At 42.6% G+C, this 26,269-nt stretch overlaps 1 protein-coding gene across 5 annotated transcripts in view; it reads left to right on the forward strand.

Annotated features, from left to right (window-relative positions):
- Positions 1 to 4,308: 4,308 nt before the first annotated feature.
- Positions 4,309 to 26,269, forward strand: part of LOC119177341 (Ubiquitin specific protease 20/33) — a 110,907-nt gene continuing 88,946 nt past the window's right edge. For 2 of the 5 annotated variants that reach the window (XM_037428815.2, XM_037428817.2), the window contains exons 1-6: positions 4,332 to 4,549; positions 4,984 to 5,046; positions 16,239 to 16,373; positions 16,685 to 16,804; positions 19,947 to 20,175; positions 22,522 to 22,591. In XM_037428815.2, coding sequence (XP_037284712.2) covers positions 16,293 to 16,373; positions 16,685 to 16,804; positions 19,947 to 20,175; positions 22,522 to 22,591 — 500 coding nt within the window. In that variant the 5' untranslated portion in view covers positions 4,332 to 4,549; positions 4,984 to 5,046; positions 16,239 to 16,292. Of the gene's footprint in view, positions 4,550 to 4,983; positions 5,047 to 5,728; positions 5,834 to 16,238; positions 16,374 to 16,684; positions 16,805 to 19,946; positions 20,176 to 22,521; positions 22,592 to 26,269 lie in introns of all 5 variants that reach the window. The other 3 variants (XM_037428816.2, XM_075878409.1, XM_075878410.1) reach the window with 3 other exon arrangements.

Consider the following 26,269-nt stretch of genomic DNA (forward strand, 5'->3'; position numbering starts at 1 on the left):
ATCTATTGTCTACTGCAGCCTTCCTACCTCCCATGTTATTTGCCCTTTGCACTTCTCAGTACTGTTGCAATTGATCAAATTATGCCTTTCACACATATCCATGATCATTTTGCCTGTTGGGTCAATATACCCATTTATATCTTCTATGTGAGCATTCATATGTCCTAGTATAATTACCTCGCACTCTCCTCCTAATTCCTCAATGTGATTTGTTATACACTGTACCATTGCTTGGTTTTCCTCCCGTCCACAAGTACACCAAACTAAGGAGTGTCATCTGCCCAGCTACTTTCCCGTTTAATCATAAATGTTCCGTGCATACCTGCTTGATTCTTTGCCAACACATACTTTTATGTATAAATGCACCAATTCTACCTCCATTTTTTCTTCCTTCTGTTCTATTGCAATATTACCAACGAGGATACATCCACGTTGAACGGGGCTATAGCTGTCAAACACCAAAACATACATTCGGCAAACCCTCGATTCTTTATCAATACTTACTGAACATTTAATTACCCCTGTAAAGGGGCGTTTTACTTTCATGTTATATGCCAATTCCCATAACCGAGGGACCAACAATAATTCTTCAAGGAATGATTGCTGTTATATTTTTTCATAAGTATTACACTTTCTTGCATATGATCAGGCATGCGCGTATTCTAATTTGCTTTATTTGCTAATAGTCTGATTACTGTTTCTGTAGCGTGCAATTATTAATAATATTGCTATTGTTATATAACTGTTAATAACTTATTAGCAACGTCTCAGACCTTTTCTTTAAAAAATGTATAACTTGTGGTGTTAGGGGTGTAGTACACTGTTTACATTCATTCATTGTATTTCTATCAAAATTTCTTAACGGGCCCACAGGCGCCTGCATAAATACACCAACACAAACGGTGTGAACAAAATTTTCTTTTAAAATAACTAAGTGTGGGCAATGATAACGTTAAACTATCCCTCATTGCTTCCTTTCAAAATGATCGTTAGCTGTATATTGAATTCAATTGAGTTTATTGCACAACAAGGTTGCGCGGGAAGGTGAAAAAGATGCACTGAGCAGCTTGAGGGGAACCTTGGGGGAATATTGGTGCAAATAGTCTATATCATGCACACTGCGCTAACTTGTTACGCGAGGCAACAAGTGACGCATAAATGACCCATCGCGTAATGACCACTTATGCACGACCACGTAAAATATAAGAGAATAAACTATTTTCGATACGGCATACTGTTTTCCATCGATTTTTCTGCTTTTAGGGTTTTCTGTGTGCCACAAAATCGCCTGCTTGTTGTATGACGTCACGAAGCCGGAGAGCATCTCCTTCAAAACGTAAGGCAGTAGCCTATCTGCCAATCACATAAGCAGTGGCTACATATAGCAGCTGGCGAAATTGATTATAAGTTTAATAAAATATTTCCACATGGAGCATAGTTTTTTTCACATGCAGTAGTTTTTTGCGCGTACACAACTCAGTGAGGTCATACTTGCTGAGAGAAAGAGAGATATAAGCAACGCTGCACGTGTGTGCTTGTTTGCTGTCCGAGATGTATTTTGAGCAGTAAAGACAAATCAAGTGTAGTGAAAATCAATTAGCCCGATTCCTAACTGACCCTTCATAATGCTAAAAAACGCCAGGCCTGCGCGGAAGGCGCAGCACACTTACAGCGAAAGCTAGAAGAGCGGCCTTTCAGAGCCTTTTGAAAACACTGATTGGATAACTGCTGCAAGCACATTTGCTTGATATACCCACTACGGCACTAAAAATTATTTTTGGGTAGTAGGCTAGCATTTGTTATGCTATTTATGCCGGAAATGGGTATACGCGGCCCAATTATTAGGTGAACAAGAACAAGCTTTTGTAATGGGTTGCATCATTTTACGACCCACTCGTTACGCTATTCGCATTGTGCGACTACTGGTTGTTGTTTCGCTGTTTTAATACATATTAGAAGTCGCATTAACGCGATTTCTTTCCCGACTTCAAGACTCCCCAAGGCAGGATTGCCAAAACGTCCCAAGCCCCGGGCGTGGTTCAGTGGCAACATATTGGCTGGCACCCAGCCGACTCGAGTTCGAGCGCCACTGTATCACTGGTACATTTTTTTTTACTAATTTCATGTGATGTGGTTACGGACACCGGCGGGGGCGGCGGCGGCGGTGGCGTACGACGCCGCGCGTGACCCGAGTTTTGATCTCATAACACCTTTTACTGTAAAACCACGGTATTTAATCTTCTCCTTGGTCCGGCGGGTCAAGTTGTGGGGCGAGCTAAAAAGCTGAGCTTCTCACTGAGCTCGAGGTCACTGCTTTATTCGTGGCCACTTTGCAAGCTGCCGCTGTGGCTTAAAGTGACCATAAGCAAGTCTGATCAGGTTCATCGTAGACTAAAGCGGAAAAAAATGTTTAGCTTTTCAATACAGAAAACTTCATTGAAAACGATTCATCACACTCATCGGCTCGCAACAGCTTCGACAGAGCAGCGGTGATGGCATTGCCTTCTCGAAGAAAATTATTTTGGGGAAGCAGCAAATGCTTTAACCTGTCCATAAACAGTTTCCCCGTTTCCATCGGTAACAGTATCAACCAGTGACAGCAGAATAAAAGCACGAATAAGTCATGTAATAATATAGAGCCCCTGTTCAGCGCTTGCCTGTTCTGCAATACTACACGACGAGACGCGAAAATGTCGCACAGGTGACCCGGACCACAAAGAGCCTGCAAGGAGAATCATCACAGTGGAAATGATGGTGAAATTTCGCTCTGTTATAACACTGTCTCCTGACACTTCCATTATCCTGTAAGAACAAAATTGAGTGACTACTTTTGTGACAGAAAACTTCGACTTACTTGTTAGTTTCCCCAGCGTGCAGCCAAGAGTGACCATGGTGCACTGTTGAAAGGGGGGGGGGGGGCTCAGTGGAGGGGCTAGCACCACAGTTGCCCCCCCCCCTAGCTGATACGCCTATGTCTTTGGCTACACTGTTGGCCTCAGGGCTCTGGGTCCCCCTAAACAGCTGTGGCTTGACGACCCATCTTGTTGCCAACCCTCCTGCCCGTCACACCAGTGTAATGAATGTCATCTTGTGCAAAGGGGCGAGCGCCGGGCTTGTGCTCGTCTTGGTTCACCTCCATTACACTGTATCTAAGCTGCCGGCTCATACCCCTGATCACACAGTTGGCCTCCACTACCCTCCTTTCCTTTCAATCCCACGAGACTGCCCCCAGACCTCTGGGATTGTGCGTATGGTCACATGCACACTCCCAGAGGCGTCTCGGAGTTTACGCATGCCACCCTATAACTGTCTCTCACTCTCCCATCTTCCTTCACTGTCGTGAAGACGCCATTCGTAACCCTGGCCGTGTTAGAGTCGCCCACCACTAGGATCCTTCTGCGCTCTAATCGTTGGCTTCCTGTTTGCTTCACCTGTTTCTCTCTCTGCCGTGAGTCCTGTGTTCCTGCCCTGCTCGAAGACTGTCGCGCCACAGAGCTGTGTTTTCGCGGAGCCTCCATGCTGTGACCAGACACTGCGGCCCACTGACCTCCCTTCACGCCTGTTCCTTCCCGCCTGTCGCTTTCTCCCCTACCCACGCCTCCCATCTCACACCGCTCGGAGCCAAGGCAAAGCGCCATCAGCTCCTTTACCCGCTGCTCTAGCTCGGTCCGCCCTATACGTTCTTTTCTAAGATCGCCCTTTATTTGCTCTAATAGGCTTGCGGTAGCCTCCTCCCGCTCACGCGACGCTTTGAGCTGCTTCTGGAGTTCCATCCTCTGCTCCCGTTCCACGCTCAGCTCCCCTCCCCCTGCAGCCCCTCACTGCTAGCCTCCATGCGCCAAACTGCCGTCTTGAGTGCCTCGCACAGCCTGCACACGAAGCTCGCCTGTTCCGCGTCAGCCAAACTCGTGAAGGTTGTGTCGTCCAAGTAACACCAGCGCTTGCCTTGTTCGCACTGTACCTGCTCACTCTCGCATGTGGTTTTTCTAGCCTCCTTAGCCATCGCCCGCCCGGCCATCGGACCAAGCGCTCCACAGCCCTAAGTTCAACCCTGATCCTGCTATCCAGCTGCTTCCGGTAACTCTCCTACCTCAGCAACTGTTTGAAGCTGCCGCCTACACCATACACTTCGTGTTCCGGTCTTACAACTAACCGTGCGCACCGAACTTCAAAACTTCCGCCTATCCCGTTCACGTGGTAACGTCACTGCCAGCGCACCAGCGAGCGGCTGCGTCCTCTGGAGGCTGTATTGTAAACTTTTTTGGCCTCGCCGCCTCGTTCACGACACAACACAAGCCACTGTAACGACACTAAGACTAGGAGCTTCGTATGTTGGCTTGCTTCGGATAGCTTCAGGAAGTACGGCCTGTGGTACGGCTTTGCCTTTTAGTTTCACCGACGAATACAAGGATGGTACACTAGGTTACTCAGCACTAGACACTGGCTGCCTTGGGAGGGCAAAGTTTTCCTTCGTGTTGTAGGACACATTGCGTTCTTTTTGTTCACTGCCAATGGCTTTTATCGCGTGACTACCTTCATCTAAGTTGAGGTAAGAGCACTTATAGTCTCCCAGCGCTATTATCGAGCGAAGCAACGGCGGCGCCCATTGCTTCGCTGACTGGAATTGAACAGCAACCATTCAGGCCCTAAAAACGGTGTCGAGGATTGTCGTAGCCACACCGTGAATTCGTCCTCAAAAAGTAGTGCAGAACCATCCCTAAGTCGTTCAAGTATTTCAGCAGTAGCGCACGTGTGTAACTCTAGAATCGCCGGCATTTCTTTTTCTTTAAGCGATAATGCGGATCTCTCTCAAATAACAGGATCCTGTGTGCGCCTCTCAGTCTTCGAATTTAGCTTGACCCTATCAATTGCTAGAGAGAGAAGTAACCGTAATATTTGATTCACTCATGTCGGGACGTACGGTGTAAATATTTGCTGCGTCAGAGAAATAACGTGCAATGGTCGAATTTCCTTGTTTTGCAGCGCGTCTACCTGGTTCATCATCATTCCGTAAAACCTACTGGAACTGCATTGAAAAACAAAAAGGTGTGTATGAAGTTCATTCTGCTTTGTTTGCATCAGAATGTTATAATTGGACATGCTCTTCCTCGGTAATAAGCGACCTTGGGTGTAATGGTGTTCGAACGAAAGGAGGCCTTCAATGTACTAAGCACCTTCATCGGCGCCTCGATCGTGAATTCACTTCAGGAAGAAAAAGAAAAATGAAGTGCGCTTGCCACTGACGCATTGGTATCTTTTGTCATTAATTATTTGTTGGTACTTTGTTGTAGCAATTATTCTGCTGTTCTTGAAGCGCACACTTTCTTAAATGTTACATTTGTGCGACATTTTTCAACTAGAAATGCAGAGACGAAGTACCGAATAAAGCAATTTTCAGACTTTTATTCTCATTATAGGAACTCCATCATTCTTTTTTTGTTTTGTTTTTCTTGCAGTGCCAGCAAATGCATAAAATAATTTGCTATGTTTACGTGTGAGACATGCAAGTCCATTTTCACATATGAATATATAGAAGTGGTTATTGAACATTTCCTGAATAAATCTTATTGTATGCTTATGCATACTTATGGTATGCTTGATGCTTATATTTTTGGTTGAATGAAAACTTCGTTCTTTGACATGTCATTCAAATGTAAAGCTTAACATTGAAGTAGTATGCTCCTCTGAACTTAAAGCTTACTAATGCACGATGTACTTTTTTTTTTAGCACTGGCAGGCTTGGTTCTCTTGTTGGAGGCTCAAGCATTCTTTTGACGGATAGCTCTATTTATTTGAGACCAAAACTGTTATGCGAAAAGGAAGGCACAGGCAGGTGATTGATAGCTGTTTTGGTATGATTTGCTGACACTGGAACTTTCTTTTTTGATAATCATATACTTTATCTTGTGTTATGAAAGTGGTTTTGTCATTTTTTTTAGAATTTTATGTTGGGATTGGGATAAAGGGTTCAGAGTCGTGTCCTTGAAATTGTGCTATGCCAACCTTCCAGGGACCGCTGTAACTTGTACAATTTAGGTCATTGAACGTAATAATTTTTCAGGTGTGAAAATTTGAACAGTTCTGGTGTATCACTTATTTAATGTAATGAGCAAGACTACAGTCAGCCAGTGAACCTTGAAATCTGAGTTGTGTTGGATGATGGAAGTGGCCAACTTGAGTGTGCGCTGTGAGCAGCTCATGTTGAAGCTGAATTGTGATCGGTGCGAGGCACACAAATAAATAAGTTATTGTTGTGATCAAAAGTTGAAAGTTCATTTACACATGGCTAAACCCAGAAGTCATAGCATGTCCAGAACAAAAATCTGCAGTTGATTGGAGCTCCCTACAGTTTGCACCTAAAGCCCCCCCCCTCCCCTCCTTCACCTACATGACAATAAACTTTTTGAAGAAGTTTGAGAAAAACTACTTAATTTCCAGCCATTGCTGAAAGTTCTGGAGGAAGAAGATATCGTGTGTGTGTCTCGAAGTTGTCAAAAATCTTATGAAAGATTTAGACAGCAGAAGGTCCAGAGTAGCCTTGAAGGGAGGCCTCAATAAATGAGTGTAATTAAAATGCAGACAGTTCACTGTAGGCCTAATAACTTTAGTGCACAACTTATATACTAAAACCAAAAGTTTCAGCATAGAATGTTCTGGAAAGAGAAAGATGCGGAAGCACCTACAATTGCAGACCAATCCTCTTGGATCTAGCGACTATTGTAGGTCACCATCATTTTGTTTTACCCTTTAGTAGGCCCTTGTTATCTGTGGTTAAGTGGTCAAAACTTTTCTTCCCTATAAAGTGTTACAGATGTGTTCTGTGTATTGTCAACCAGTCACTTGTTGATTTTTGCAGTGATGATAGCATTCTTGCATGTGATCTAGGAAGGGCATCATATACTGAAGTTCTGTTGTTGCTGTTTTGCTTGAAAACAATATTTTGAAAACCTCTGTGGTCCTCCTTTTGTTGTAGTCTGGTATAGTACCTGCAACATGATAGCTGCATTTGCACCTGTCATGTATCAGTGATTCATTTTACTGTTTTAAGGGTTGATTGATGTATATGTGATTTTTATCATCCCAAAACCAGTGTTTTATGGGTACATTAAGTATTCAGGTATATTTAGTTCTTAATTCTTGTTTATAATTATTATGGAGAAATGCAAGCTAGAAGCTCCTGTGGTAAAGGTGACTGCTCCTTTGTGCTTGATCGGTTGCTTTTTTTTTTTTTTGCGATATCTGGCACTGTTTTTTATTTGTCCAACAAAACTCGTAGGTCTCACTTGGGGATGTGGCACTCTTGTCAGGCTTACGATAAGTTTATTTTGTCATAGCTTTGTTCATCACAATGATGTTTAATGCAGCCATCTTTTCTCCACCTGTAAAGTATGTGTGCCTGTAAAGTTAACTTTATCTGCTTTATTCAGAAAACCAGCAAAAGTAAACTACTTTCAGTACTATGTTTGCAAACACATTGACCCTTAGTATCCTCGGAAGAATCCCTGAATTGTACCTCATGTTCACACTGGAACAGAGTCATACAAAGGTCTGCCTTCTATAAAATTATTACCATGTAGTATATACCCTTGTAGAGAGGAGTTGTAAATCCATGGGGTATGTGCTCATTTCCCGTCAGTATGTCAAAGAAACAAGAACAAGATTTATTTTTGAAACTCCAGTGCCCAAGTGTAGTAGGTTTTATGAAAGATGAAAAAACTCTCCATCAGGCGAATAAAAAATCCTCGAATTGGATTTTTTTACACAAGGAAGTCTCACACTTCCTTTAAAGGGACACTAAAGTTAACAATTTATGTCAAAGTGAAAGCTCAATGTATGACAACATCTAAAACGACAATATTATCAACAGCAGTGCCCTACTTACCGAGTAATTAAAATAAATTCAGAAGTATACATGTGCCGCAGCAGGGCATTTTCAAAATGATCCCGATGATGTCAGACGAACCAACTACAATTAATCACTAGTAATCGATCTAGCTGCATTAAATAATGATCCTTCCAAGCATCAAGAGACGCAATAAAGTGCTGCTTGTTCATTTCTGTTTGATTCATGGAAAAAAGAATCGCCGGACGTTACTATGGGGACCGGCGCAAGTAGTTCAAAAATTCAGTTTTCGCGTGGTTGAACTGGACAGGTCGTGCCATCTAGTGGGGGCCCAGTTGAACCAAAACATGTGTTTAATCTCTGAGCCAATGGCAAGAAATTTATCAATGGCTGTTGTTGCTGCTGTGGGTCCCGTTGCTTTCATTCTGGCGCTACTAGTCTTGGCGGCTGCGCAGTAAAGCCGGGCAACGTTGCGTGCGGCAGCAGTGACGTGAGACATTTTGCTTCTTGAGGCGGGTAATTTGAAGTGTGCTAACTCGATGCAGACCCCCCAGATGTGATTTTATTTCAAAATAAGCCATTCCTTGGCTCAAAAGTAACACTACGAGGTTTTTGGGCCGCTGTTTCAACAATGGAAGTCAACTTAATAGTTGCCTTTATTGTCCCTTTAAGCACTTTCCTTTTGTGCTAGCAAACGTGCTGAAAGCTATTCATAGGGGAGGATGATAAGGAGGCAAAATTGCTACATCCGTTCGTCAGTGTGCATCATGGCCTTCACCTCTTTCCTTCTTTTTCTGTGAACTTTGGTCTTAAATTCAAAGGGATCATGAGGACATGGTGTAATTCTATACTGTGTGTAATTATATCACTATAGAGTGCAGAACGAGCATGTTATGGTATCCCATGGCGCTGCAGTAACTATGCAGCTCACAATGTTCGAATCAGCCTGTGGCCATGGCTTTTCGGTTTGTGGCATCATTTGTCAAGAAAAGAGGGAATGATGTTGAGCTGACTTTGAGAAATAATTGTAAATTTCACGTTGTGTGCTATGCTATACTGTTTGGCCCGCGTGTCCTCAGTAGCCTCAGCAGTGGTTCCTGGGAATGATAAAGTGTTGCAGGGCTCCTTTAACTCTTTTATTACCACGCCTATCTAAATCAATCACCGGTGATCGACGCTTTTCGATCATTGATTTTGGCATGTTAAATTTGTTTCTCGTGCGCCCAGTGCTTTCTAGTAGTTAGTCCAGCTACCCAACATACAGAATAAATTTTAATTCGCCCAATTCAGCAACATAGTGATATTTGACGAATCTTTGCGTGAACCAATGTGCGTGTATTGTTGGAAAAGTGCACTAGGCTGGCGAACTTGACAGAAGTGCTGCCCCTCGTGGTTATGGTACATTAACATCGAAGTTCTGCATGAAAAAAACCTTTGCAAGCCAAATGCCAAATTATTGTGTCAGCTTCGCAATTGGACTATGTTGAGCACTAATGATATCCAGAATTTTATGCTATATATTCAATAGAACGCTGTTCATAGGAGTCAGGAAAATTTTGTTCTACAAGAATATTTGCATAGGTCCGCCACGTGTTTAAAGTGTTAAGGTGACCTTTTATGAGAGTTTCCAGCAGCTTTAGTTTTGCTTGCATCGTTATATCAGACACAGGGTCGCATCTAGTGTCACTAGTCGCTCCTATGATGTCGTCTTCACCCGGGCATGGGTGCGCATCTGCGCTGAAAAACAGATGCGCTGCTCGATCTTGCAACCCCACCTGAATTGAGTGACGACAAGCTTAGCGTTCCTAGATTTCATTTCATTTTATTACCTTAAAGACCCCATTGAAGGGGTATTACATAAGAGGTGGGTACATATATGAAAACGTGAAAGCCTTTTTTTTTTTTTTTTACAATGCAAGGTAATTTGTTACGGTGTTCAAAAAGGTGGTAGGACAGGTTATGGCGGTGATTTCGTTAGAAAGGTTGTTCCAGTCCGTAGCTGCACGAAAAAAGAATGAGGACGAAAAAGTGACGGTGCGTGTACGCGGCCGCTCAACTTGTTGCGGGTGATAAATTCAGCAGCTGAGCTTCAAGTCTTATGGCGACGATGTTTTGCATCAGCCTGGTACATCCTCAAGTTGTTTTCTCCGCCACAAGTGTGTAGAGCTTCTGACCTTTGCACACTATCTTATAGCTGCTCTGGTTACGTGCCTGGTCCGCACTTCGCTGGGGCGCAGTGTGCTGGCTCTGGCTGCAGAGCCTCTCCTAACAACAAGAAGGCCCTCGGAGCACATCTTGGCCCTGACTACAGAGCAGTGCGAAATGTTTTAGAACCGAGTGCGATATTGTCCTTTTTTTAATACGATATGCGCGAAAACGCAAAGACATATGCCGGGATGCATATGTTGGAACGCGAACCAATGCGATGTAAGGTGGCTCATGGAAAAAGGTGACGCTAGATGCAATAACGAATTTCATTGGACATTTCATTTATGAAGGTATTATTCACATCACGGGTATCCATCTATCTCTATTGGAACACCAAGAGACTCTTATTGCAACACAACAAAAATTTACTGAGAAAAAGTGGACAAGTACATTTGTGTATCACGAAAAACCACGCAATGCTTCACCGCATGGCACAAGCAACGAAGCAGCACCTCGGTTCTGATTTTCTTTGTCTGTGTCAAGAGAAACATTTTTGTACAACATTCATTATTTTTTATACTCTTCTTGGGTCATATATCTACAAAATGTATATTCTGAAATTTTTTTGTTTTGAATATTTTTACATATATAGTATTTTTTTATCGCACTGTTTACCAGCTTATGACTGAAAATTCTACACTTTTTCATTTTTATTCATTCTAAAATATTTTTGTTGCTTCACAACATGCATTTTTTGCATAGAGCATTTTGTTGGGCAAAGTTTGGAATGCTGCAATGTGTGCTGGAGTACTTTTCCAACTGGCAAAAACAATCTTCCCGAGAGTTATGAAGAACAACCATTTTCACGTAGTGAAAGAGTTGAGCAAAAATGCTCCTAAACTAATTCGTAAATTACAAAACCTGGATTAAACTTTTCAAAATTGATGAAACAACGCATACGAAAGTAACCTTCACTGCCCCTTTAAGAGGTTTCATGCTGGTCATGTGCTTTTAACATTTAGACATTATCATGCTCTTGTGAAATACATTCAGAGGATATTCACTTATGATTACGGCACATTACACGGGTAGTTCGAATATGGTGGTTTTCAAGGAGCTTCTAAATGCAAGTGGCATAACTGTATGAATTATTCATTACATGTCTAAAACATCAGTGTTTTGCATTGTGTTGTGCAGTTGGAGGGAAGTTTTTTATTTGTAATGTCTTGTGAAATTTTTCATTATACAGCATGCTCCACTGTGCATAGTTCAAGCAGCACTGAAAGTTGCACTGCAAAAGTGGACACCATGTTATTTTCCTATTCAGATAGTTACTTCTTGCCAGCGTACATTGCAAGGAAGAAATCTGAAAATGACAGCAGATGTGCAGATATGTGTTCAGCAAATTTATTATTGTCAGCCCTGCGATTACTGCTCGTAGCCAGTTGTGCATCTTAATGGTTCTCAAGGCTTTATTGGTAACAAATTGTTAGCATCCGTTTAATTGTTTTAGATTCACTGACGGTAAAGCACGTAACATTAAAGAAAAAAGGGGTCGGAACAATAAGCCACATACACAGAATACTATTTTGCACTAAAATTCAGGACTAGGAGTGCTGGTGGTGTCAAAATTAGCTTAAGGGGAGATGCTACACGAAGACACTTTTTCTTTAATATTCACTCTAGAGCAATGAAACTTGAGCTGTTTATGGAACTCCTTTTAATGCTGATTTCAAATATATAACTAGTTTTCTTGCAAGTTACTCACTTTTAGCTCTGCAACATGACAAAATAAAAACTTTAACCTTTTTGCCCCTCTCTTTTCATCCCTAAAATTCTGTAATTTTTTACCATTTATAGTTAATGCTTCAAATAAAGTGTAGAGTGCAAATAACTAATTAGGAAGCCCATACAAAATATGTAATACGCGTAAAAAATAATAGATGCAAAAAGTTCATATTTCACCTACCCTAGTAAAGGTATACATACAATTTTTATTATACAAAAAGTATTGAAATTTAAACTAGATAATTGCATTTTTCATACTCTGGAAAAACTTTGGGCAACATTTCATGCAGACCCGAGCACTAGAAGTGCCCGAAAAGGAGGGGCACATTGGAAAAAATGGAAAGTTTAAAAACGAGTTTTAACATTAAAATTGAGTTTTTATTTATGAAAGATATTATTAAATCAGATGAAATTTGCACACCAAAAAGAACAATCCTTCTTCTAGTGGCCACTGCGACTAAAATACGCCAGCACCATGAGTTTGTCTCTCGCCTCTCTGAGCGTTTTCGAGCCAACTCCTCACAGACATTTTGTTCACAGACAGGGCCATGAAACGGTTGCCAAACTTCCGCTCCATCTGGCAGAGCCTTGTGCCAACTGCAAGCTAGGAAGAAGTTCGACAGGACTGCAAAATCCAAACCAAGTCCAGTGTCATGCCATTTTGCAGCCATGTTTGCCACATACCGTCGTACATAATGGCAATGTCGTCCCTGCTAAGTTCTCTCACTGCGAGCTCTTTCGACCTCTCAAGATTGGTGCTGACGTCATCCATATCCACATAACGAACTATCCGGCTGACGGGTGTGAACGACTTTGATGCATTGGCTTTTGCAAGCCAACAACTGCCGCAAATTGGACCAGCTGCTCGTAGCCTATTCCTACAGAGCGCGCCACACAACGGCTTTCATTTGCGAGCAATGCCTTTTTTCATTCATGACGAAGATAATTACACGAGAAAAGCATTGTTCAGCTGCGCTACTCGTCAAGACATGGACCCCGCAAATAGGTTTCACAGTATATACAGGCGCGCAGCGGCCAATCGCGGTCCCCGATTCGTACCATGTGATAAGCCAGTCGTGGCGCTCGAAAAACGCGCAGAAGAGTGATTCTTTTTATTATTTCTTGCACTGCATCAGCGAGAGAAACTGTTGTTATTTGAAGAGTGAAGCTCGACTCTGTGACAATGGTTAGCAGCGGCGCATTATCAACAACGGTTAGCAACAATGTCATTATCAACAACAAGATCAACAATGGTTAGCAGCGGCGCATTATTGGTGGCAAAGTGCTCGAAGACTGCACACTTTCGGCCTTTTAACAGACACTTTGTGCTCTTTAGATGAAATTTTAAAGCATTTCCAGTTAAGTCTCAACCTGTATTATTTTTTTCATAACAGTAGAGGTACTAATCTTATCAAAACAGGCGAAAATAAAGAAAATCGGTAATCTTGAAAAAAACTCGAGTTTTTCGACCCGGATCTCCCCTTAAATTCTATTTCATCATTTTCTTCTCTAGAGAATTTTTTTCTGATACAACAGAACGACCATATTTTCTCTGCACTGTGCATTATCAGTTTTATAATGGCCATTAAAATTGGATGATAGATATCTAAAATCATGTGCAACTTTTGTCATCTGTCACAAACGGGTAGCCATTAGTTATCAATGACTGGAAGTTTCTGTAATAAACAGCTGCCCTAAAGTCAATAATAAAAGGGATAATTAACCATTTCTGTTAACAACTTTTTGTTGTCGCTGCAGGCACAAACTTGCAAGCAGTTGCTGAGTTGAGTTCTGCTGGCACAAAATGCGACAAAAGGGCAATGGCGATTATGACATCATCATTACTAGCTGTGCCAGCAGAGAGCTCAGCTGTAGCTATGACAAAGCAGAACTTGGTGGTAACCTTAGGCAATGTCATTTCTATGAGGTGCCACATATAGTCGCAATTGTGCATGCGAATTGCAATATTCATACAAATTACTTTCCTTGTTAGGTTCGTTGTAGAGATTTGGTAGACGTGTGTTCTCCAAACATAATCCAAATGTGACATTTTGTGCCAGTGCGCTTTTGACATCCCAAACTTGCTTGGGCTATGAAAGACATCGTAGTATGTAGTTGCTGAGTATATCGTTGCAGAGCAGTGTTTGGATCATATGGTGCTTTTTGCAACTAGGTGCTACCATGCGGCAGCACTGCGCTCCATAGTCAACTGACATCATACTGACATTACTCAGTGAGGCACATTCGCACTCGGAAATTGCTACAGAAGAGGGTGATAGCATTTCATAACACCTGCTCCGGGTTACAATGTGTACTGAATATAACTTCTTTCTCTTGTGCCACCCCTTCCTCTAAAGTTTCCAGCACATTTGTCATAACGAGAAGAGAAAATTCATTAAAGACATGGCAAACCACTGCAGTTCTTGTTTTTGGCAGATGCGAGAAATTTTTGCAGCTATCAATTCATGTGATGAACTTCGACACTGAGGTGATTTGATGATTACTTGGGATAGTACTTCATGACCCTTTTAACATGCACTGACATCGTACAGTGCACCGTCTTTAGTATATGCGATCGCTGTGGGTGGAATGAAACCTGTGTCTTTCGAGTTAGCAGCCAAGTGCCATAACCACTGAACCACCATAGCTGCCTTTCAGTGTTTAAAGGCCTAATGCAAGGAAGTTCTCATGTATATTGGGATATGCAACCACATTAAAATAAGTAGTCATATTCCTAAGGGGATATTTTAGGCCATGTCAGCATGCAGTCAAACTTAAGGTGGGTTCCAGTTTGATTCATGCCCAGCAACACTACTTCACATTCAAGTGAACGAACATTTGTTCAAAAAGTAAGAGGTGGTGCAAGCAAGATGACATGTTTATGTGTGTAAAAGGCATAAACTAAGTTTACAAAGGGCTATTGCTATGTTTGTTACTTGCACCACTTGTATAAGTTGTATAGGTAAACATTTATTGGTGTATTACTGTATTTATGCACTCACTCTCACGTGAATTAGTGTTGTCAGCATATATTGAAAAGTAATGATTTCACAGTAAATGAAATCATTAATGTAGGTGCAGAATAATGCAGGGCCAAGAAACGAGCTTAAAGGGACACTTATGCAACTATTAAGTCAACATTGATTGTTGAAATAGCGGTCCAGAAACCTCGTAGCGTTACTTTTGTGCCAAAGAAGGGCCTATTTTGAAGTAAAATCAGGTTCTAGTGGTCCTCATCGGGTTAGCGAACTTCAAAGTACCCACCTCAAGAATGAGACCGACCGGACCGGCTCACGTCACTGTTGCGGTGCACAGCATTGCCCGGCTTTACTGCGCTAGTAGCAGCACACCGTAAGCAGTGAGAGCCACAGCAGCAACAATGGTTATGGATCAATCCCACCATTGGCTCCGAGATTGCAGACGTTTTTTTTTGTTCAACTGCACCGCACTAGATGGCACCACCTATCCAGTATAACTACACGAAAATTGAATTTTTGAACCACTCGCGCCTTTCACAAGAGTAACGTCTGGCGGTTATTTTTTTTTCATAAATCAAACGAATGAACAGGCAGCATTTTATTGCGTCTCTTGATGCATGGAAGGTTTTTTATACAGTGCAGCTAGATCGATTATTAGTGAATCATTTTAAGTGGTCTGTCTGATATAATCAGGATCATTTTGAGAATTTCCTAGTGCGGCACATGTGTTCTTGTGCATTTACCTTAATTTCTCGGTAAGTAGGGCACTGTTGTTGATAATATTGTCGGTTTTGATGTTGTCATACATTGAGCTTTCAATGTGACATAAATTTTTATTCGACTTTAGTGTCCCTTTATTGGGACACCTTGTTTGCATTGTCTAAAACTTTTCTAATTTGAGCATCTTTGATTTGAACATCTTGACCTCCCTAGTTACTGTGTCCATCACAAGATGCTGCTACGGGCCTACATGCAGTCGCAATCACACTGAAAGGATGTCGCATGTTCAAAAAAGAAAAATGAACAAAGTTTTCAAGGTTGCTACGCATGCTGATATAGGGATTTATTTTGCCTCCTTGTCATCCCCTTTATTGTGTAGCTTTCAGCACTCTCACTGGTGCAAAAAGAGAAAGCACTTTAAGCATGCAACAAATTTCTGTAACCTTACTTGTACTTGATGGATTCTCAAAATATATGGAGCAGCTGATTTATGAAGCAATAAGCTTCTCAAATAAAGCCATTTCATGATTACTTGAACAAGTGTTGCAGTGACCCTTCAAATAGGGCTTCATCGTTTCATATGGCAGACAAGTCTGTATGTGTAAAAATGTCTAGGGGTGCTTGTGTATTGCATTCGTGTAGTAGGCCAAAATTGCATCCACAAATGTTTAACACTAGAATATTCCGAAGTTCCAGTAAGTTCTTGCAGTTCTTACTTGTACTTCAAAGGCTAGAAAAAATCATAGTCTTTCTGTTTCCAGTTTGCTGTTATGCATCTGGACAAGTGCAAACCGTGAGTCTCCTGGAGAAACATCATGGCAGCCCCGCTCAGTGCGTGTCCACATGTCACCACTGTTGGGGACTTTACCAAGGAAGATATTGCTCGCAAGCAGGAGGTGAGTCATGCTTGCTAGCCGCAGTTAACATGTCTGTTGCTGCATGCTAGTAATCGCCTCCCCCAGTCATAGTTATTAAAACAAGCTATTGAGTCACCATAGTAGTAAACTGAGATTTGTTATTTATTTGTTTACCTGCACACTACTTAAGTGCTTATTGGAGACATTACCTTGGAAACGCTTGGTCTTCCTCTGTCCTGTTGTCCTGTAGTTCACACTGTTTCTCATTTTCTACGGGCCTGTACAGGGCATGGAAATAAATGTATTACTTTTAGAAGTTCATAACTAACACTGTTTTGTTTTTTGTGCAGCAATGGCGCTGTGAATCATGTGGAGCCAGTGGGCCCAGTCTGTGGGCCTGCCTCTACCGTGACTGTTTATATGTGGGCTGTGGTGAGGCATTTAAGGACCACAGCACTCAACATTTCCAGGTAGGCTTTTGAATTCGTAAAACTGTTTAGAATATATGGTGAAGTCTACGCATCTGCTGATTGGTCCAACATTTTTTATTGGCACCACCTTTAAAGAAGCCCCAAGACATCTTTCCAAGTAATAGAATGACCTCACTAGTGGACTGGATTGTCTTGCAAATGTCCTGCCCGAAAAATTTATATAAGCTACAGTTGGTGAACTGGACTAGCAGTGGCGCAATTGGGGGAGGTGTTCAATGTTCCCCCCTTTCCCTTGATATATTTTTTATTTTGCTTGTGTATGTATACATGTACACATATAAGTGTACGCTAAACATACATAAAGTATGGTTGATCCCCTCCCCCCCCCCAGTTCCACAAACAAAATTTCTGGCTATATACTGACTACTGATTGCTAGGCTATCAGCACAAGCTGGCACCTGTCTGGAAGGAGCTGGCTGCCCACCTTGGAGCATGAACAATTTTGCTACAAAATTAAGTTTGTTCACTCTCATCCTGAAGTTATTACGCAATTAGTGGTACCTATAGAATTTCTCATTCTGCACTTTTCACCCAATTCTATGTTTTCCCTGTTGTCCTAACCTGTCGTGTTGGCCTGCTTGGTAAAGTGCTTTCTTTTCAGACCTAGACTCTTGTATCACATGGAATTACTCCTATAGCTTTGTCTGTTTCATCTCTCTCACCGGTCAACAATATCATGCATTTCAAAGGCTTGAAGCCTTATCACTTTTTCAGTGATGTCAACATATAGATGTACCGAGTCAGTGCTTCTGCTTTCATGGATGATGCTATGTGCATGCTGTGTTTGTTGGAATACTGCACCGTGCTTCCTACCGGGCTGCAGAAATTAGGTGCCTTTTTCCTCTTTTCACCACTACCATCACCACCATGTGTGCTGGGACCCGGGGAAAAGCATGAAGAGTTGTTTCTCAGGCTGTAATCTGAGCCAATCAACATTGAAACTGTTGTTGGTTGTAAATATATCTTGTAAATAGTTCACCGTATAACTGCCTCGTTATCGGCATAACAATAACACACATTGTACATTCTTTTCGCTGGTCACACCATTGGTCAAGCAGAGAGGAAATGTGCTGGGCATCTTTCATCGCAAAAAGGGGCATAGAGATGAAAGCAGGATGAGGGTGAGGGGCTGCATGGCACCAGCAGGAAATGCATACTTTCACCGAGTTGTGGTTGCCTGCAGTATCGTGCACCATATCATTAGAGTGTATCAACAGACCGCTCATACCTTTGGACTTGCCGTGATCTTATCGCGAATTTTGCATTGAAGCTATAGACAGCATGGACAGCAAGGCATAGACACCAAGTCACTTTGCTCGTTGCAGTGGCTGTTTCCTGAAGGAGTAAACTGCTAGCCCTACATTCTGTTTCTTTCCCTTGCAACAAAACTGCGTCTTTTCTGTTGGTTTCTTGTGTTTTTTGACTTCATCCTCTGCGTACACAGTTTTGATCTGTGTAGGACTCACCTACACCATATCTTAGTGCAAAGAAAGTGGTATTCTGCATATCTGCATGATTTTTTCTGACCACTCTCCTTCGTGTGCAGTGTTCTACCATCAGTGAAGATAAAACGTTTGGATGGATTCTGACCATTTGTTAACAATGAAATATTGAGTGCGCACAAGTCAAAGCATGTAGGCTTGCCCATCTGCTTACCAGCACTAGTTGTAGGAATGGCAATTAATTTGTTGCATGTGTATTTGTAAGTTTGTTGTTGCATTTCTCTCCAAAATAACAACTGCTTTTGCATGACCAGGGGAAGTACGTCAGAAAGTAAAAATCTCAGGGGTGGAACAGCTGCACCATTAGCGCCATTGTGTGCACAACTTGCTTACCTGCGCCATCCTGCGCCGAACCACCCCTGCTGCTTGGCAGGCTCGCCTATCAATGCCATACTGTGCCGTACTGCACCGCAGCACCAGAATTAAGCCGCAAAGCGTGAAAGCCATCAAGTGCCGTGCTCAGAAGCATGGCTAAAACATTGCTTTGTTGGTTTCACCGAAACTATTCACTGAAATGGTTGTAGTTCCAGTTGCGTGAAGGCTGGAACTTTGATCGTAATGGCGCGGTCGCGATTGCTATGTACAGGCTATCGTGGCAGGCATCTGGGTGAATAGCTTGTGAACCCTTCTACGTGCTGCGCTCTCAATGCGAAGGGACTGCGAGAAGAGTATCTCTCTTTGGCAAGGCTGTGGTCTCCTATACCAGCATTTTGTAGAGTTACGCGATATCGGATCTAAAAGAGTTGGCTGCCAGCCTTACAATTTGTTGCTATTGCATTCATTTCTTCGCCATCCGGTGAGGCTCTTTTTTATATCATGATGACAGCCTTCAGAAAAGAGAAAAAGGATGGCAGTAACGGTGCTCAGAAGAAGGGAGTTGGGGGGGGGTCTGGTTCCTGGAACACCATAGCAAAGACAGGTACACATGACTGCTTATCGAGTGTATGCGCGTATTCTCGTTGATTTGGCCGTTGTGTTTTGCGCTTATCGACTCGGTGGTTGACGCACGTTCAGGGAAAAAAAAAAAAAAAACATGGGTGGCTCTACATAGCTAAATGAAGGTCACAGTTGCACCGCAAGGGTAAAGAGTGAATGGGATATGAGCAAATTGTAAGGTTATACAAAGTGAGGCTGGCAGCTAACTCTTTAAGCTTCAAAGTGGGGGTATCGGATGTTATCGCACGTGCCCTCCAAGCGGTCGAGATGGGTCGGATCTTTTGATCCCTGCTTCAAACGTGTTCATCGCCCCCGCTCACATGCTTTTGCCCGCGTATAGAACATACGATGTGCGGGGGTTTGTTATCAATTTCGAATTTATACGGTACATTACAGCAATGGCAACAACCTGTGGGTAGTGTCCATATTTCTTTCGCAATAATAAGGAAATTGCAAATTTAGATGAGTGTTTGAAAAATTGCAGCATTGAATAAATGTTGCTTTACAATTGCTTTTAACGTGGCTACATCTGCTCCGATTGTTCTTTTTCCTTTAAACTTGCTTGAAAAGGCCTTTCTGGCTGCTCCAAGCCTGCTACGAAAAGCACTTTTGCCTGCTCCCAGGACTTCCCCCAAACCCATGTATCCTGTTCCACCCCTGAGATCTTCAACTTTACTTAACAGGGCTGCTGTGAGCATTCGGTGACCCTGAACTTGAGTACCTTGCGAGTTTGGTGCTATCTATGTGAAAGTGAGGTCTTCTTGGAGAACAACCGACCTCCGCTGCTGGGAGCATCACCTCGCATTAGCAATCAACCAGTCGGCCACACACGCCGAGCAGCACCTGCAACTGCCTGTGCCACTGCCGACTCTGACGATGAAGCAGACAGGGAGAACAGCCTCAAACCGAGAGGTCAGCCTTAGTGACCACGAGTCTCATACTTAAGCATATTCTACTAATAGGTCATCTCAAAGTCTACTGGCAGCACTTTAATAGTTCTCTTCTGCAATCAAGTTTCAGTGCTAGCATAACTAAGCACCAATGATAATGAATTTTTCCCTATTATCCCTACCACGCCTGCTTACAGTTATAGTACAAATGTATTTTGAAAGTGAGATAGTTGATTGATATTCTACAGTTGCTTGTCATTTGAAACCAATTTTCTTCTAAAGGCGGCGCTTCTTATGAAAGAGGCACAATCAGTGTTAGAGATAAGCATACCTGCCAAGTCTCCCTGATTGGCCGGGGGACTCCCGCATTTCGATCGTTTTTTCCGGTTGTACGGTTGTCACGAAAATCTCCCGGAAATCGAAATTTCTGTGCCTGATCTGGCCGCATTGACAAAAAAGCAGCTCAATCCGCTTAAGGCTTTTCGAACCTACCCCATTTTATTATAAATGAGTTTGAGAGGTGTTCATGTAAACATGCAGTATAATCTCAGTGATGCGAAACCACGGCAGGTTACGAATATTCGAAATTCCCCAGCCAAATTCCATAATGTTCATTGGGCCTCAATTCGAATGTTCCAAACACATTTCCTAATCGGGCGGGTGATACGAAGTTTAGTACGGAAACCGTCGAACGAAGGCCGCGAGCAGCGTACTCGAAGCTTCAGAAGTACATGTGCGACCGGTGCACGCACTGTGGTGCTTGTCCTTGCCACAACCGCTGTGGACGAAACCGCGGTCGCTCTGGACACGATCATGTATGGCGGCGACGTAACTGACAGAACCCCGAAAGTGTGCGCTTAACCAGTCAAAGCAATGCTGCTTTACACAAACTCTGCGGACCAAACTGCGGCAGATGCTATCTTAGATGGCATAAAACGACTTACTTTTGAAGGCGCGTGCGCATACAAGCGCATGGGGATTGTAAAATGAACTACCGTTTGCCGCAACCGCCGTGCACAAAACAGCGGTCGCGGCGGCGCGATAACGATTTACGAGCTCTGAGAGTACGCAGTGGTAGGTTAAAGGCAGTAAATACGTTAAAAATGAAAAAAAGTTCGTTTCATTGCGAGGGCGAAGCAATAAATGCGACAGCAACAACTTGGAATGTAACGCTGAAAACAGCAAGCAGATCGAAACGTGCATCGTGCTGCTCACCCACAAATGACGCACAAAAACGATACTCAAAGGACGAGAGCGAACTAACAACGTTTACCGCTCGAAACGTAACTCACTGTTTAAACAAAAACGATGCACGCTACGTAATCACAGGGTACAGATGCGTACAAACTAACAAGTGTCCTCGCTGTGTATGAAAAGCGCGCTGTTTTCGCAATAGGGGCCTGTGCAGAGACCAATGTGACTTTGTGGGCCGGCAACTAATACTTTCGTTTCAGTGAAAGCCAATAGCACACGATTCCCCCACCAAAGATAAGCACTCGCGCACAGGCATCCATCCATGGGGCAAAGTACACGTCAGCGATAAGCGCACGTCGGGGCATCGCGACGAGCTCAGTGGCGAGCGTGGGCAGCTTTTTTTCTTTGAGTGTTCATATAGTATCTATATATGTATACATATATACGTATACATATACGGTGAAAGACGGTGGTAATGGCGAGGACAAAAAAAAGAAACAGCCTGGAGTGTCCATATAATTGCTACTGCAATAGAGGCTAGACGCGTTTTGGCGTTCCTGTCAAAAGAATCTAGTAGTGAGCAAAGCTCTGACCTGCGCTTTTGCGGCAACCAGCTGCGCCGTCCCGTCCTATCATGTGTGTCCCAGGAAGACATACGCGAGTTGTTTTAACTGAAATTGATTCAGCTAGTTGTGTTTATCCTTTGAGACTCTCACCTTAGTGAAAAACTCTACCCTCGTGTGTTCGGCTACTCCTAGCCACTATGAGACCGCAACGCTGATGTTGGCGCTTGTGATTGAGACCCCCTCCCACCCCTTTTGTTTTTCGCGATGTTTTTGTTTGTTTGTTTGTATATCCTTGTTTTTTCCGCCGTGCACCCCCCCTCCCCCCCCTTTCCCGTTACGGCAATCTCCCGGATTCAGAATCCTTGAACTTGGCAGGTATGGATAAGGTGGCCTACTGTTTATTTGAATAGTGTGTATTATACATAATTATTCGTAACTTCTATGTCTCATAGTAAAGAGTTGAACTATCACTGCTTTTCTTTTTGCATGTTTTAGTCCATTCAATTGGTATTTTTTGCAGTAATTTAGCTATTTTCTTAAGGGTGAAGTTGACCTGCTTTGTGTGTTCTTGTATGTATTAAGACACCAAGAAGTATTCTCTCCTGTAGGACTTACTGGACTGCAGAACCTGGGCAATACCTGTTATATGAATGCAGCGCTGCAAGCTCTTTCCAACTGGTGAGTTTTAAAAAGGAACACAAGAGTTTGTCCGTTCATCTGCAGTTGAAATAGAATCTCTATAGGCTTATGCTAATGCAAACTCCATCTAGCTAACTAGCATGTATGTAATTAGCCCCTGTGGTAAACAAGGTTTTCATCTCATGGATGAAGTACAGGTATGCTCAAGGGATGTGGTTAATAGACTGTAAAACTGAACGGAAAATGTATCAAAGTGTAGCTGAATCGCTGAAGTAAAACTGAATGGACGAGTTTTTTAAAAAATATTGGAACTGAACTGAACCATAGCTAGAGTTTATTGTAGAAGTGATACTGTACTAATTTGACAGACAGTTTAGAAAACCCTTTTGACCTTCTCCACTTCAATGAGAAAAACTTGTGCAAAACACAGGGCATGTTATGCTTTACTTGTGCTTAGTTTTTATGCATTCTTTATGGCAAGTGAACCATAAAAGTTACCTGAATACGCGAGCACACGGCCAAGAGCCTCTTTGTGACGTTTCTGTTACATAAGCGGCGATCGTCAGCAGTGCTACCTCAAGAAACATCAATGTTTAATTAATGGCCTGACTTTTTGCTCACTGGGAAGGAATATTTTCAGCCTTTCACTTTTTAACTCTGCGTGCTTTTCGGCAGCCATGGCTGCGGGCTTGTGTTTCGAGAGAAATTTATCAGCATAGCTGCTTTCAATCGCATTCTTTCTTACGATGTCATATATACCCAATGGCAATAGTCATGGCCAGCACTGTAGCTTTGATTCTGCTTTCAGATTGAAAATATGCTCTTTAGAGTGCGAAATACAATTCACCAATGTGTGTGTGTGTGTGTGTGTGTGTGTGTGTGTGTGTGTGTGTGTGTGTGTGTGTGTGTGTGTGTGTGTGTGTGCGCGTGCGTACCTGCATGTGTGCGTGCGTGTCTGGGTGACACTGCACTTGCCCAATTATGGCCTCCGACATTTAGTGACACTTCTCTGAAACCATCGCCAGCTAACTTTCTCAATGCTGATAGAGATGCTGCTCCTTTTTGGTGGCTGCTCTCTGCCACACGACACAAAATTTGAATGGTGCATTTGAGAATAGGAAAATTCGAAAGGAATATAGGTATGGGAAATTAGTGCGTAATTTAGCACAGACAAAATTATATTTTTAAGCAAATTTATTATGCCGCCGCAATCTGCGTTTCTAGTTCTGTTCCTTTGAGCTTCATGCGACAGTTTGCAAAGTTTTTCTCCACACATTCTCACAAGTTGGATATGCTTAATGCAGCCTATATGTACACAATATTTACATTTATTTATACATCTTCCACATTGGTTATGATGTACATCTTCTAGTGGTTATGATGCTGAACTGCCAAGTCGAAAGTCATAGGTTGGATCCTTGTATTGGCAGTTGCATTTCGATTGAGGCAAAATGGTAAGAGGCCTATGTACTGTGCAATGTCAGTAGTACATGTTACAGGGTCCCTGAAACACTTTTCTGAGTAACCATGAAATTAATTCAATGGAAGAGCTTATTGCCTCACAAATTCAGCGCCGCAAAAATTTTAAGAATCCGTCCTGTATGAGCGGAGTTACAGAGATTTTTCACACGCTGCAATCACATTCTCTCACCTCTCATCTCGTTGTGACAGCGCTGGAAGCTAAGCAGGGACTGATGAGAGGGGCAAACAAAATACGTCACGCGCACCTCGTGACCATGAGCATTTCTTTTTTTTTATTATTCGAATACGCAGCTTTTTCAGTGCGATCGCGCATGCACGGCGTGGACAAGTGATGGCCTCCCGCGGTGATCTCTATAACGACCGAGCGCGCTATGTTCAAATCAGCCAATGGTTGATAGATAGACATTCTACGAGTGATTTTTGAGCGTCTTCCATCATTTGTCGAGGGGAGAGAAAGCAATTTTCAGCTGACTTTGATAATTTATTGTGAATTCCAGGCCTCATGCTGCGCTATAACATTTGGCTCGCGTGTTCTCGGGAGCCTCTACTCCCGATCAACAGCGTTTTCTGACCATGTTCAAAGAGTGTTGCAGGGCCCCTTTAAAGAACACCAGGTGGTCGAAATTCCCCAAGCGCTCCGCTACAGCGTGCCTCGTTGTAAGGTCTTGGTCTTGGCCCATAAAAGCCCAGATGCTATTATTACATTCAAATCTCAGTAATTAAAAACTCAAAGGGGCTCTGAAAATTTGTTCCCATTAAAAGGTATTTGAATTAATGAAAGCTCATTGAAGTGAAGACTTGCCTATGATGGCACATATGCAACAAGCAAACACACGAGTGGAAATTACATAAACATTTATTTGTGTGTAATTGCATTTCAAACTACCCCATATACAGAAATTTATGAAGAAAGGGAATTTCGTGGGACTCGCTTCTTTGTTTGACACAGCCTTAATGAAAACCAGCAAATAATGAAGCCGAGGAAAGTATAGGGAACAATAACTGTACTGTTTTAGGTGTATTTTAATAATTGTGATATAGATGTAAAGAAGGTAAAGTGGATGAAAAGACAACTTGTCGCTGGCAGGGACTGAACTTGTGACCTTCAAATTATGTGCCCGATTGTTACTACAGAAATGTATTTACTCACATTCATGCACATTTTTGCCACAAAGAATAAATGAACATGAGTTGAATCTTGCTAACAAGTTCCAACTGAGCATCCGTATTTAGCTGGGAAGCAAAGTGGCATGCAGCTAACTTCAGCACTGACACTACTTTAGTTGCATATTGTGGAATTGTTGAAGGCAAGGGCCAGTTCATTGGTGGCATTAGAGTCTTCGCCACTAAGAGCAGGGGGGTCCTTTTTTGTAAACACTATGACGTCACTGCGGGCCACCATATCCACTCTCGGAGCAGGTGCTGGTTGGCAAAAAAGTTCCGCCGGTGACATCTTTCTGCATAGCAGAGCTGCGTGTCTGTATTCCTTCGATAGAAATTTCTACATTGCTATGTTCTAAAGTCACAACTTTTGAAAGAAGGGGGTCGCGGAAGCGTCAATGCTTAAAGTGTGGAAATTTTCTCCTCGTGGTTGCCACGTTGTATGGATGGAGAACTTTATTTAGAGTACTGAGAGACGCTACTAGCACGCAGTGGCCTTCACCCACGTAGATGGCATAAATAAATTTGATCTTTTTCGAAAGCAAACGTTTTGAATGTACACGGTGACTGGCACTTTGAGAAATATTGGCGGGGCATAGATGTAAACTTATTCAATTTCCATCGTGGCATGTGCAATGCAGTTTTAAATGAGGTACAGCGTTGGCTTTTGAATGAGGTACAGCATGGTTTTGATCTGCTGTGCGCGACGTCACGGATGAAATTCTCACTCATTAAGCAAAACTCTAGTCGAAGATGAATGAAAAAAAAACTTCTTGCCGTGCATTAGGCTGAGGTTAACATATCCTCCGGAAAATTCAAGTGAAATTCTGCCGCTGCGTTTCTCAATAACCCAGTAAAAATTCACGTAATGTAAAACCCGACAACTTAATAATATATACTATTATCTGGCACAGTTACCTTGCTGCATTTGACACCTATAACATGTTTTGTATTTATATTGCTCCTTTAGGCTTGATACAAACTTCTAATGCGCATTGTCACTTCATAAGGATCGAGTCGTAAATGTACAAACTAGATAAAAAACGAAAATCTCCGCTGTTTCCATTAACACGT

The sequence above is a fragment of the Rhipicephalus microplus genome, chromosome X, assembly GCF_043290135.1.
Source record: "Rhipicephalus microplus isolate Deutch F79 chromosome X, USDA_Rmic, whole genome shotgun sequence".
Lineage (NCBI taxonomy): Eukaryota > Metazoa > Arthropoda > Arachnida > Ixodida > Ixodidae > Rhipicephalus > Rhipicephalus microplus.